Raw genomic sequence first — 14,355 nt, forward strand, 5'->3', positions numbered from 1 at the left:
CTGATACACTCTTGAAGTCATTCTGTTTCGCTCCATTCTCTCTACATGTCCGAACCACCTCAACAACCCTTCCTCAGCCCTCTGGACAACAGTTTTGGTAATCCCGCACCTCCTAACTTCCAAACTACGAATTCTCTGCATTATATTCACACCACACAATGCCCTCAGACATAACATCTCCACTGCCTCCAGCCTTCTCCTCGCTGCAACATTCATCACCCATGCTTCACACCCATATAAGAGCGTTGGTAAAACTATACTCTCATACATTTCCCTCTTTGCCTCCAAGGACAAAGTTCTTTGTCTCCACAGACTCCTAAGTGCACCACTCACTCTTTTCCCCTCATCAATTCTATGATTCACCTCATCTTTCATAGACCCATCTGCTGACACGTCCACTCCCAAATATCTGAATACATTCACCTCCTCCATACTCTCTCCCTCCAATCTGATATTCAATCTTTCATCACCTAATCTTTTTGTTATCCTCATAACCTTACTCTTTCCTGTATTCACCTTTAATTTTCTTCTTTTGCACACCCTTCCAAATTCATCCACCAATCTCTGCAACTTCTCTTCAGAATCTCCCAAGAGCACAGTGTCATCAGCAAAGAGCAGCTGTGACAACTCCCACTTTGTGTGTGATTCTTTATCTTTTAACTCCACGCCTCTTGCCAAGACCCTCGCATTTACTTCTCTTTCAACCCCATCTATAAATATATTAAACAACCACGGTGACATCACACATCCTTGTCTAAGGCCTACTTTTACTGGGAAATAATTTCCCTCTTTCCTACATACTCTAACTTGAGCCTCACTATCCTCGTAAAAACTCTTCACTGCTTTCAGTAACCTACCTCCTACACCATACACTTGCAACATCTGCCACATTGCCCCCCCCTATCCACCCTGTCATACGCCTTTTCCAAATCCATAAATGCCACAAAGACCTCTTTAGCCTTATCTAAATACTGTTCACTTATATGTTTCACTGTAAACACCTGGTCCACACACCCCCTACCTTTCCTAAAGCCTCCTTGTTCATCTGCTATCCTATTCTCCGTCTTACTCTTAATTCTTTCAATAATAACTCTACCATACACTTTACCAGGTATACTCAGCAGACTTTTTTTTTTTCTCTCTCTCTCTCTCTCTCTCTCTCTCTCTCTCTCTCTCTCAACAAGTCAGTCGTCTCCCACCGAGGCAGGGTGACCCAAAAAAGAAAGAAAATCCCCAAAAAGAAAATACTTTCATCATCATTCAACACTTTCACCACACTCACACATTATCACTGCTTTTGCAGAGGTGCCCAGAATACAACAGTTTAGAAGCATATATGTATAAAGATACACAACATATCCCTCCAAACTGCCAATATCCCAAACCACTCCTTTAAAGTGCAGGCATTGTACTTCCCATTTCCAGGACTCGAGTCCGACTATATGAAAATAACCGGTGTCCCTGAATCCCTTCACTAAATATTACCCTACTCACACTCCAACAGATCGTCAGGTCCCAAGTATCATTCGTCTCCATTCACTCCTATCTAACACGCTCATGCACGCTTGCTGGAAGTCCAAGCCCCTCGCCCACAAAACCTCCTTTACCCCCTCTTTCCAACCCTTTCGAGGACGACCTCTACCCCTCTTTCCTTCCCCTATAGATTTATATGCTTTCCATGTCATTCTACTTTGATCCATTCTCTCTAAATGACCAAACCACCTCAACAACCCCTCTTCTGCCCTCTGACTAATGCTTTTATTAACTCCACACCTTCTCCTAATTTCCACACTCCGAATTTTCTGCGTAATATTTACACCACACATTGCCCTTAGACAGGACATCTCCACTGCCTCCAACCGTCTCCTCGCTGCTGCATTTACCACCCAAGCTTCACATCCATATAAGAGTGTTGGTACTACTATACTTTCATACATTCCCTTCTTTGCCTCCATAGATAACGTTTTTTGACTCCACATATACCTCAACGCACCACTCACCTTTTTTCCCTCATCAATTCTATGATTAACCTCATCCTTCATAAATCCATCCGCCGACACGTCAACTCCCAAGTATCTGAAAACATTCACTTCTTCCATACTCCTCCTCCCCAATTTGATATCCAATTTTTCTTTATCTAAATCATTTGATACCCTCATCACCTTACTCTTTTCTATGTTCACTTTCAACTTTCTACCTTTACACACATTCTCAAACTCATCCAATTTTTCTTTAGAATCTCCCATAAGCACAGTATCATCAGCAAAAAGTAACTGTGTCAATTCCCATTTTGAATTTGATTCCCCATAATTTAATCCTACCCCTCTCCCGAACACCCTAGCATTTACTTCTTTTACAACCCCATCTATAAATATATTACACAACCATGGTGACATTACACATCCCTGTCTAAGACCTACTTTTACCGGGAAGTATTCTCCCTCTCTTCTACACACCCTAACCTGAGCCTCACTATCCTCATAAAAGCTCTTTACAGCATTTAGTAACTTACCACCTATTCCATAAACTTGCAAAATCTGCCACATTGCTCCTCTATCCACTCTATCATATGCCTTTTCTAAATCCATAAATGCAATAAAAACTTCCCTACCTTTATCTAAATACTGTTCACATATATGCTTCAATGTAAACACTTGATCTACACATCCCCTACCCACTCTGAAGCCTCCTTGCTCATCTGCAATTCTACATTCTGTCTTACCTCTAATTCTTTCAATTATAACCCTACCGTATACTTTTCCTGGTATACTCAGTAAACTTATTCCTCTATAATTTTTACAATCTCTTTTGTCCCATTTCCCTTTATATAAAGGGACTATACATGCTCTCTGCCAATCCCTAGGTACCTTCCCCTCTTTCATACATTTATTAAATAAAAGTACCAACCACTCCAACACTATATCCCCCTATAATTTTTGCACTCCGTTTTATCCCCTTTGCCTTTATACAAAGGAACTATGCATGCTCTCTGCCAATCCCTAGGTACCTTACCCTCTTCCATACATTTATTAAATAATTGCACCAACCACTCCAAAACTATATCCCCACCTGCTTTTAACATTTCTGTCTTTATCCCATCAATCCCGGCTGCCTTACCCCCTTTCATTTTACGTACTGCCTCATGAACTTTCCCCACACTCACAACTGGCTCTTCCTCACTCCTACAAGATGTTATTCCTCCTTGTCCTATACACGAAATCACAGCTTCCCTATCTTCATCAACATTTAACAATTCCTCAAAATATTCCCTCCATCTTCCCAATACCTCTAACTCTCCATTTAATAACTCTCCTCTCCTATTTTTAACTGACAAATCCATTTGTTCTGTAGGCTTTCTTAACTTGTTAATCTCACTCCAAAACTTTCTTATTTTCAACAAAATTTGTTGATAACATCTCACCCACTCTCTCATTTGCTCTCTTTTTACATTGCTTCACCACTCTCTTAACCTCTCTATTTTTCTCCATATACTCTTCCCTCCTTGCATCACTTCTACTTTGTAAAAACTTCTCATATGCTAACTTTTTCTCCCTTACTACTCTCTTTACATCATCATTCCACCAATCGCTCCTCTTCCCTCCCGCACCCACTTTCCTGTAACCACAAACTTCTGCTGAACACTCTAACACTACATCTGCACATCTTCTCAACAATCTTGGGCTCAACTTGTCTGGACCCACAGCCTTTTCTTGGTCAAGCGATTTAAGAAGGAAATGCACCTCCTCCTGCCTTATTGTCACCACTGACAGTTTTGACACTGTTCTTGCAGCTAGCCAAGGAGGGTCCCTTGCTGGATCAGGAACTTGCATTTTGGTAGCAAAGTGTTCAGCAAAGAGGTCCGCCTTCTCTTGACTACTAGTAGTGGTGGTCCCATCCTGTCGATTTAGAGGTGGAATGAGCTCATCAGGCAGATAACCTTGTCTGCTCTTGACCAGGGACCACCAGGTTTTGGAGCCTACCCTACCTGATGCTAGCTTTCTTTTAGTGTCCACCTCCCATTTAGCAATGGCCCACTTTTGAAAGTCACCCATATGCCTACAGGCTTGTGTGTGCAAGTTCCTGTTATAGGTGGTAGGATGTCTCTCATACCTTCGCCATGCTTTGTACTTAGCAGTAGCAGCCTCTCTACAATGAAAGCCAAACCAAGGCTGATCTGTAGGCTTCGTCACATATTGCCGGTGAGGAATGTGTTCTTGTTGTAGATTAAGGATGTGTCCAGTGAAGGCTTTCACTTGGTTGTCAACATCACCTTGGAGAAGAGCATTCCAATCGGTGGTGGCGAGCTCAGAGCGGAGGGCTGGCCAATTATCTCTTTCCCATAGCCAGGTTGTGCGTGTGGACTCCTCACCTCGTTCTGTTGGGATCTTAATGATCAGGGAACTATCACTGCACCTGATCACCTACTGCGCCAAAGTATGAACAGCAGGGACACATCTGTCAGAACTGGTAGAGGACGGGGCAGAGGACATGGAAGAGGACGTGGAGGATGAAGACATCTACAGCCGTCTCACCCTCCACTAACAGTTCCAGCGGCAGAATCTGAGGACAAATCTGCAAAACACAGGATGTGCAACAAATCCTAGTCCACCCTCCCAGGCACCTAGGCTGTGCTCTCGCTGTCACCGAAAGGGGCACACTGCCAACAACTGCCTGTGAGATATCAGGTGTAATTACTGCTACAAGAAAGGACATCAGGAGGACCAGTGTCGGAAGAAAAAGGAACTTGACAGACAGGGCCACCTGTTTAGAGACCTGTTCTCAGAACAAACCAGCAGGAATTGGTGAACAAACTCACACGTCACCCACTTAGCTACTCCTATCCCAGCCCAGCAGCTGGTATTGTGCCTTATACAAGACCACAGACCTACATCCCTGCAGCTGCCTCAGTACCCTACCTCTCTCAAGGGCAGGCACCTTACATTCCCTACACACCCACCACCTCAAGCTAACCACTTCATTATGAGGAGCCAGTCTATCAGCATCCTGTCGGCCAACATTAGAGGTTTCATTACTAATGTTGGAGAGCTCACACATAATTTTGTGAACACTCGACGTCCCGACATGATAGCTGTCGTTGAAACATTTTTGGATGACAGGACTCCAGAAAATTTTGCAAGAATTGCTGGCTACACCTCATGGATGAGAAGAGACAGGCAAGGGCAAGGAGGAGGTGTTGCTGTGTGCTTCTCTAGAAGTGTTCATGCCCAGCACATTGATGTTGCCACCCCTACACATCTTGAAATGATGTTCTTCAAGCTCTGTATAAACACTAGTACCTCTGTACTAGCATGTGCAATGTACAGACCTCAGTGGTAACATGCAGACCCTATCAACTTCCTAATGGAAAATATTGACTCCCTTCTGCTGCAACACAACTGTCAACATATTATAATTGTTGGTGACCTCAACCAGCACCTTATACAGAGGGACTTTGATGACCTTCTTGCAGTGTTTGACATGAGAAACTTTGTTGATTTCCCTACTCATATCTCTGGCTCCTCCCTTGACCCAGTAGTGAGTGATCTGGCATTAACTGCACCAATCTCTGGTGGAGAAACTCCTGGCTCAGAACTTGCTGATGAAGCACTGTTACCAGATTCTGGGATAGTGTCGGCAGGTGTGCTGACAGGTGTAGGATCAGAGATGGTATGTGCACTGTCAAGTGGACTGGCAGTGGCTGAAGCAGAGATGTCAGGTGTAGGAGAATTAACAGATCCAAGGCTTCCCTCGTTGCTGGAAAGAGGATTTGTTCCCTCTGTGGTGGTCAGAGGAATTGTGTTAGAATTCCCAAAGGTAGTGTTTTGAACTCTGTCAGTCTGTGTAACCTTAGCGATGACAGAATTCCACCAGTTATTTACCCCTGAGTTAAGCTCAGTGTGGGACTTCCGGTCTTTGTCAATAGTGTCGCCATCAGCTGAGCAGCTTACGTCACTTGACGTAGGCTTGCACTGACCTTCTACAATAGCTTGGAGGTTATCTAATGATTTGAGGAGCTCATGAAGTGCTTCCCTGTGATGGATTATCTTAGCTGCAACTTTACAACACAGCCCAAGAGGGCAGTCTTGATCTTTGGACAGGAGTCCCTGAGGTAGGACTTCTGAACCTTCCTCCTGTAGCTCCAGGCTTGTATCCACATATACCACAGGATTATGGATATCCTTCAATTTTCTGAAATTTTCAACCTGGCTGCAACAAAATTCTTCTTCTGGAATGCAATCTGTGTGGCAGTTGGAACAAGTAGGTTCCTTACATCTAAGAAGAATTTTGTCCCTTGTGGTTTACCCACAAACACTGCAGTAACTACTGGGACAATAGCCAGATAGCGTAGATATTCTCGCTATTTTGCGGTGTGAAGTCATCCCAGAGGAGGCTTGTAGGTTTGCAATGAAGTTCACAGGAGAGAGAGGGTGGGTTGTGGTATCGTGGGTGGGGGTGTTTATAGCAGGGTTGGTAGTAAGGGCGGCAGTGGGCCGACGAGCTGGAAGTGTTGCCTTCTCACTATCACTAATAAACACTGTTTATGCTATCCACTTTTCCACTAAAGGAAGATGTTACACAAATCACTATGTTGCATTGTACTAGTCACGTTGTTATAAAGCACCAGATGCTAGTACGTGACCGACCCTCAAAGGGTTCAACAAGTGATCAGACATAGGTAATTTGGCCAGTTCCACACAAAATTTAAGAAAGACCAACTTCAAAATGGGGTCTAGAATAAACAATGCAGACATTCCTGGCATTCAAATAATGTTTTCTCTGTTCACTAGTCATGTCTTCAGGCCCTTCTATTTATAATTTCTATTTTGAAATTTTATTCTCAAAAAATAGATTTAATGTTTTGCAGACTATTGCATTATTGTAATTATACAAATGACATCAGTGCATTTGTGAATGCATATTAGACTTAGTAGTTGACATGTATTGGAGTAGTGATGTTTATTTACTCTTCAACATCGGCAGAAATCAAACATTTCCGCCACATTGAGCACAATTTCAGTCCCGAAACCCATCAAACCAATCTCTGTTTCTGTAATATATCTTCCAGTCTGTCAAATGATACCAAGAAAATACAACCATAAAAACCTTATGATAATATGCCACAAAGTCACTGTTTTAAACGAAAAACACTGTTGCCATTTTTTTTCCTCGTGTACTGTGTGCTCCAGGATTTTTTTTAAATGGTGCACACTTAATGCATGGACTCATTATCTCATCTAGACCCAAATTTACCGCTCACAGCTTATGAGTGAGCCGAGCTCGTGGCATCTTACTACAGGACTGACACTGGCTTCAAAGTCATGATATAACAGAACCAACACTGACAGGGTTAAGTGTTGCAGCAGTGCACTTGGCTATGATAGATACATTCCACAAGACACATGGCTATGGTAGTCACCTTAACATGCATGTTTGTGGTAGTAGCCTTCTTATTGCATGTTTTTGATAGTTGCCTTCTCTTACACACACAATTGGAAGACCCTTTTAGATATAGCACTTAAGTCTAACTTTCCCTGTAAAATCTGAAGAACAACTGTTATAATCTTCCTATTAATCACCTGTATTGTAGCCCTGTTTGTTATTGAAGGAAACTGTTATTGCCATGTTGCTGTGCTCTACCATAGTCATGTACTAGAAGCTGACTAGCATAGCCATTTGTGTAGTACAATGCAACTATCATCATCATCAATTTAAGAATTAGGTACAAATATTAAATATTCATCAAGGAGATACAGTATATGAATAGATAGTTAGAAACTAGAAAATCTTTAAGATAACAGTCTCAGTGAATGTTTGACCAAACATGAGATTGGAAATACACTTCTGTCTTACACTGTAATTAGGGGTTATGACTAAGGTACATTTACAGAAATAATAAAAATAAGATTGTAAAAATTTGTCTATGAAAATGTGGAAATTCTGCCTGATCAGAGCATATTGTCAAAACATAATGAAACATTTTGCATACAGGATTTAATTTTTTTTAAAGATGGAGCTTGAGAGGAGGTAAGTAAATATGAAATAGGTGGTGTGTGAATATATTTCTTGGTAGTACGTCAATCTTGCTGTAGTGTATCTAAAGGAAAAATATTAAGCCTATAATTTATTAGTGGATGGAATTTTTGCAGAAGTGGCAGTACAGTGTAGTACTGAAACTTAAAAAAGGGAATCATTTGACATTGTATAGTTGAATCTTCAAAGACAGATTTTTCTAGTAAATGTTAAAAACTTATTTTTCATAGGATCTACAAGAAGAGTTTGATGCATTGCTACTGTGTTTGGGAGCGACCTGGCCTCGCGATCTGCCAATTGCCAACCGTCAGCTAGAAGGCATACACTTTGCCATGGCATTCCTCGAGACCTGGCAGAAGAAGCAGATGGGCAACAGTAATGACCACACTGTCATCAGTGCCAAGGACAAAGATGTCATTGTAATTGGTGGAGGTGACACAGGCTGTGACTGTATTGGCACTTCTCTGAGGCAGGTTAGTGCAGTAACAAGTGAAATAAAAGATGGATTATGGCAAATTTATGGGCTCTAAATTCTTAAGTGTCACATTAGTTAATAAGAGGAAGTATTGTTAAATACATAAATGCATTGCAGAGGAAGGAAACAATCTTTTCTCCCCTCCCTCACACTGTGATCCACTTCAAAGAAATTGGTCATTTCGTTGTAGATGGATTGGCCACAGCAGACCAACGTGTACATTGCCCCTTCGTGTTTATTTCATTGCATACACATTGCAGTAAAAGGTCAGCATTATGCTTCATTTCCACATTGCACTGTGTTCAATAGTGTCTTGAGACTGGTGGGAAATGTTACTTAACACACAAGGTCAAAGCCTTATGTATTAAAGCAATGGTTTCCCTTCCTTGGCTCTCAGCTGATTATCTTCATTTCTCAGGTACATGATGACCCCCTCTGGCTATAGCTTATTTCCCAGGAATATAATAGTGATGCATATTGTTTCCTCCATTTTAGTATTGCTTGTTTTCATTGGCATCTCTCATCTATTTTCTTCCTTGTTTATACTTGCTGATAATGTTGCTCATTTTGTTGCACATTATCATTTCTCATTGTAAGGAAGAGGCACCTACTTCCTGTCCCCTGAAGGCTTTAGTGGTTCCCCACAAATTTTGTCACATTCAGTGGTGCTATAGGGGAGGGGGGTCCATAAGCCTTTTCCCAAAGACCACAGCAGCACGATAGTTTAAGAAATTGCACATGCACTAATAGATATCCTTCCCCTCCTCCTGACTCCCTGAAAGAAATCCTGGCTTCAGGCTCTCCCAACCCCTGTTCCCCAGAATGAAATCCTTCTTAAGTATACCCTTCTTCCTTCCCAAATGAAATCATGGCTGTGCTACTGGTGACTGTTATACGTATTTCTTGTAAACTAGTTTTACCTATGCCATCCTTCTCAGATATGATGAAATTAGTTATAGTAAGTATGAAAAGTTTCACATTTTTTCTTTTTTTAAAGCATTGAAGGGGAAGCTTGAATGAAGAGGAAAAGCTGGCAGTCCGCGTATACTTGCCCTTTTGTATACTAGGGTACATTCTCAAAATAATTTGGCTTTATATAAATAAGTATTTTATCAGTGGGGCTATATTGAAGTCCTTGCTGTTGATAAAGAAATAAAACAGATCTCGTTGGAAAGACTATTTTATGAGGCTTGTATGTACACCTACCATCAGACTTACGACCAAGCTTGGTTCCGACCAACCGGTCGTAAGTCAAAATGGACCTAAGTCGAACCTTTGAAAATTGCCGACATACTGGGTAGGACATAATGTCAAACTTTTCCTATATAAACTACCTACATAGTACTGTAATGTACAATTATTATTTCATTCTTTTTACCACAATTTACTTCTATTGTTATATTTTAATTATTTATGTACTGTATATAATGTATACATGGTATTGGCAGTTAGGAGGGATATGTTGTGTATCTTTATACGTATATGCTTCTAAACTGTTGTATCCTGAGCACCTCTGCAAAAGCAGTGATAATGTGTGAGTGTGGTGAAAGTGTTGAATGATGATGAAAGTATTTTCTTTTTGGGGATTTTCTTTCTTTTTTTTTTTTTTTGGATCACCCTGCCTCGGTGGGAGACGACCGACTTGTTGAAAAAAAAAAAAATGATAGTGAACTGTATTGTAAATTTTACATAGCGTACAGTATCATACGTTATTGTTATCTTTATGTATTGTCGAGACAGTGAATGGGAGAATACCACTGATAGTGTCATCCTGCCAGAATGTAGTATAACCTATACCCTAAGTAAAGAGAAACAACTCTGGAACATGTGTAATATGTAGCTGGCCGGGTGGGTGGTTGGCTGACTGAATGTGGCTGTCTCTCTCTCTCCTTATCTCTCTCTGTATATCTCTCTCTCTGTATCTCTCTCTCTGTATCTCTCTCTCCCTGTATCTCTCTCCCTGTATCTCTCTCTCTCCCTGTATCTCTCTCTCTCCCTGTATCTCTCTCTCTCCCTGTATCTCTCTCTCTCCCTGTATCTCTCTGTATCTCTCTTTTTTTTGTACACAGGGTTTGACAAGGTTAAGGATCCCTAGCTTAATTGACAAGCTATTTACAGGTTAAGGATTCCTAACTTTATTGGCAAGCTAAGAGCTGTTACCTACATCAGCTCATTTGAAAGCATTTTTATTGTTATGAGACATACAAGTAGGGAACAGGATGAAGTTGGAATCATCTGTGGGCCAGCATTTTCATTTGATCAACTGACTTTATCTCGTTGACATCATTATGCTGTATGAATGTGTTCCATACTCGAGTCATCCTGGGTATATAGGATCTCAGATGGAGTGAAGTTCTGGAGAAGGGTACAGCCAGAGTGAAGTTGCTGCTTTCTGCCCGTCTTGTGGCATAAAAGCTTGTTTCACGCTGTCCTCGAAGTGGATCCAAGTGTGGTACTTTGACAATATTGGTCTTGTACATAACAGTAAGGCCACCCACATCCCTCCTATGTTGAAGGCTCTGCTGAAATGACAGATCTATCCTGGATGGGTCCAGGCGAGAGATGAGATGTCTTGCTCTGTTCTCTACTCTGTCAAGCAGTTGCAGATGAGGGGGGGGGGGGCAGGCAAACCAAGAAAGTGGAGCATACTCAAGGTGTGAGCGTACTTGTGCCTCGTACAGAATCTTGCATCCCCTACTGTCAAGCAGATGCGAGATACGGCGAAGTGCTGTAAGCTTCCTGGCTGCCTTGTTTGCAAGATTTACAACATGGTTCTTCATGGTTAGTTTGGAGTCAAATTTCACCCCAATCTCTCTCTGTATTTCTCTCTGTATATCTCTCTGTATCTCTCTCTCTCTCTGTATCTCTCTCTCTCTCTCTGTATCTCTCTCTCTCTCTCTGTATCTCTCTCTCTCTCTGTATCTCTCTCTCTCTGTATCTCTCTCTGTATCTCTCTGTATCTCTCTCTGTATCTCTCTCTGTATCTCTCTCTCTGTATCTCTCTCTCTGTATCTCTCTCTCTGTATCTCTCTCTCTGTATCTCTCTCTCTGTATCTCTATCTCTGTATCTCTATCTCTGTATCTCTATCTCTGTATCTCTATCTCTGTATCTCTCTCTCTGTATCTCTCTCTGTATCTCTCTCTCTCTCTCTCTCTCTCTCTCTCTCTCTCTCTCTCTCTCTCTCTCTCTCTCTCTCTCTATCTGTATCTCTGTATATATCTCTCTCTGTATCTCTCTCTCTCTCTGTATCTCTCTCTCTCTGTATCTCTCTGTATCTCTCTCTCTCTCTCTCTGTATCTCTCTCTCTGTATCTCTCTCTCTGTATCTCTCTCTCTGTATCTCTCTCTCTGTATCTCTCTCTCTGTATCTCTCTCTCTGTATCTCTCTCTCTGTATCTCTCTCTCTGTATCTCTCTCTCTGTATCTCTATCTCTGTATCTCTATCTCTGTATCTCTCTCTCTGTATCTCTCTCTCTGTATCTCTCTCTCTGTATCTCTCTCTCTGTATCTCTCTCTCTGTATCTCTCTCTGTATCTCTCTCTCTGTATCTCTCTCTCTCTCTCTCTGTATCTCTGTATATATCTCTCTCTGTATCTCTCTATCTCTCTCTCTCTGTATCTCTCTGTATCTCTCTCTCTCTCTCTGTATATATCTCTCTGTATATATCTCTCTGTATCTCTCTCTGTATCTCTCTGTATCTCTCTGTATCTCTCTCTCTGTATCTCTCTATATCTCTCTCTCTATCTCTCTCTCTCTCTCTCTGTATATCTCTCTCTCTCTCTCTCTATCTCTCTGTATCTCTCTGTATCTCTCTGTATCTCTCTCTCTCTCTCTCTGTATCTCTCTCTCTGTATCTCTCTCTCTGTATCTCTCTCTCTGTATCTCTCTCTCTGTATCTCTCTCTCTGTATCTCTCTCTCTGTATCTCTCTCTCTGTATCTCTCTCTCTGTATCTCTATCTCTGTATCTCTATCTCTGTATCTCTCTCTCTGTATCTCTCTCTCTGTATCTCTCTCTCTGTATCTCTCTCTCTGTATCTCTCTCTCTGTATCTCTCTCTGTATCTCTCTCTCTGTATCTCTCTCTCTCTCTCTCTGTATCTCTGTATATATCTCTCTCTGTATCTCTCTATCTCTCTCTCTCTGTATCTCTCTGTATCTCTCTCTCTCCTTATCTCTCTCTCTGTATATCTCTCTCTCTGTATCTCTCTCTCTCTGTATCTCTCTCTCTCTGTATCTCTCTCTCTCTCTGTATCTCTCTCTCTCTCTGTATCTCTCTCTCTCTCTCACAGGTACACGTAAGTGAAGTTATCATACATAGTATAAATTACCTAGGATAACCCAAAAAATCTAGACAAATTGCTATACAGTGGATCTGTGCTCCAGTGCCCTAAATTAATAATAATAATAATTATTATTATTATTATTATTATTACAATAATACATATGTACTAATATTAATAATATTATTATTAAACTATAATATAATCGTGTCCACTCATTACTTACCTTAAAATAGCTGTAGTCTTAATGTAGAGTGAGAGGTGAGTAAACAAGATTAAATGAATAAACGAATGAGAGTGTAGAAGGTTGGTGAGTTACGTAAACAAACGTTGTTACCAGCCCGGACACGAGTGGTTTCTGTTCACTCTGTCAAGCCGACCAGAAAAACATCTCATATTTGTTAATTTATATGTTTATATGTTATGTAGCATGTTTATTATATAATTTTGAAAAAGAAATCATAGATGGATTAAGCAAAATGTCTATATCAACATTTTAAACACATTTAATGCACCTCAGTGAATATTATTGTGTTATCATTATTAATATGGCATCTTCAAGACCAATTACACTCTTAATGAGTGGCTCTGAGACAGGCAAGCAGACAGAAAGACAGACATGGGTAGACAGAAAGACACAAAGGTAGACAGAAACAGACAAGTAGACAGACACACAGGTAGACAAATACAGACACACACAAGTAGACAGAAAGACAGACACACAGGTAGACACACAGGTAGACAGAAAAACAGACACACAGGTAGATAGACAGATAAACAGACACACACAGATATACAGGCAGACAGATACAGACAGGTTTATGTGCAACAGTGAAAACAAATAGAGAGTTCGAGAGTAAGAGCCTTTCTTGCCACAATCTCCAGTGCAAGATTCAGACTTCATCTTAGGGGCCATGGTGAAATTTACTGTCCAGTTAGTACAGTTAATACAGTATGATGCTGCTGATAGGGCAGGATAACTCAAATTGATGCTGCCTGCATGACGCATTGCCGCCGTGAGTATTGTCAAATATTGTACAGTGGTGTGCATCAGCCAGCCCAGCCCAGCTGCCAGATGCACAATCGTAAGTCGAGTGGACGTATGTCGAGCGGACGTATGTCGAGCAGGTCGTAAGTCGGATGGTAGGTGTACTTTGTAATTAATAGTTGCATTATTTAAATTTATTGCAAGACTAATAAAGACTACAAAACAGTGTTTTCCCCAGACACACAAGTACCCATGAAACCTGTGATTAAGGCAGTCAGTGACACAAGATTGTCTACAACATCAGCACACCTATAATCTATCCTCAGATAACTAATAAAATTGAGTAAACAAATTCAAAATAGTGATATATTCAATGGTGGATGTCTCTAAATTTTATATAACTATGCAAAATAGCTGAAGCATGCTTGAGTCAGTTATGTCTTGTGAAGAGCTAACACGTTTCACATTTTATCATTATTGTTCTTCCCAGCTTAAATCTAAGTATGCAGTAGAATCATGGAACAGGCGAGTCTTAAACTCACGGCAAGCAAGTCCTAAAACTCTCAGGTCTGCAAGTTTTA

The 14,355-nt window shown here is 41.1% G+C and overlaps 1 protein-coding gene across 1 annotated transcript in view; it reads left to right on the plus strand.

Moving 5' to 3' along the window:
* LOC128704206 (uncharacterized) overlaps positions 1-14,355 on the plus strand; it is a 354,653-nt gene that overhangs the window by 324,905 nt on the left and 15,393 nt on the right. The window contains exon 36 of the mRNA XM_070099039.1: positions 8,262-8,504. Coding sequence (XP_069955140.1) covers positions 8,262-8,504 — 243 coding nt within the window. The remainder of the gene's footprint in view (positions 1-8,261; positions 8,505-14,355) is intronic.

Source organism: Cherax quadricarinatus, chromosome 66 (assembly GCF_038502225.1).
Source record: "Cherax quadricarinatus isolate ZL_2023a chromosome 66, ASM3850222v1, whole genome shotgun sequence".
Taxonomy (NCBI): domain Eukaryota; kingdom Metazoa; phylum Arthropoda; class Malacostraca; order Decapoda; family Parastacidae; genus Cherax; species Cherax quadricarinatus.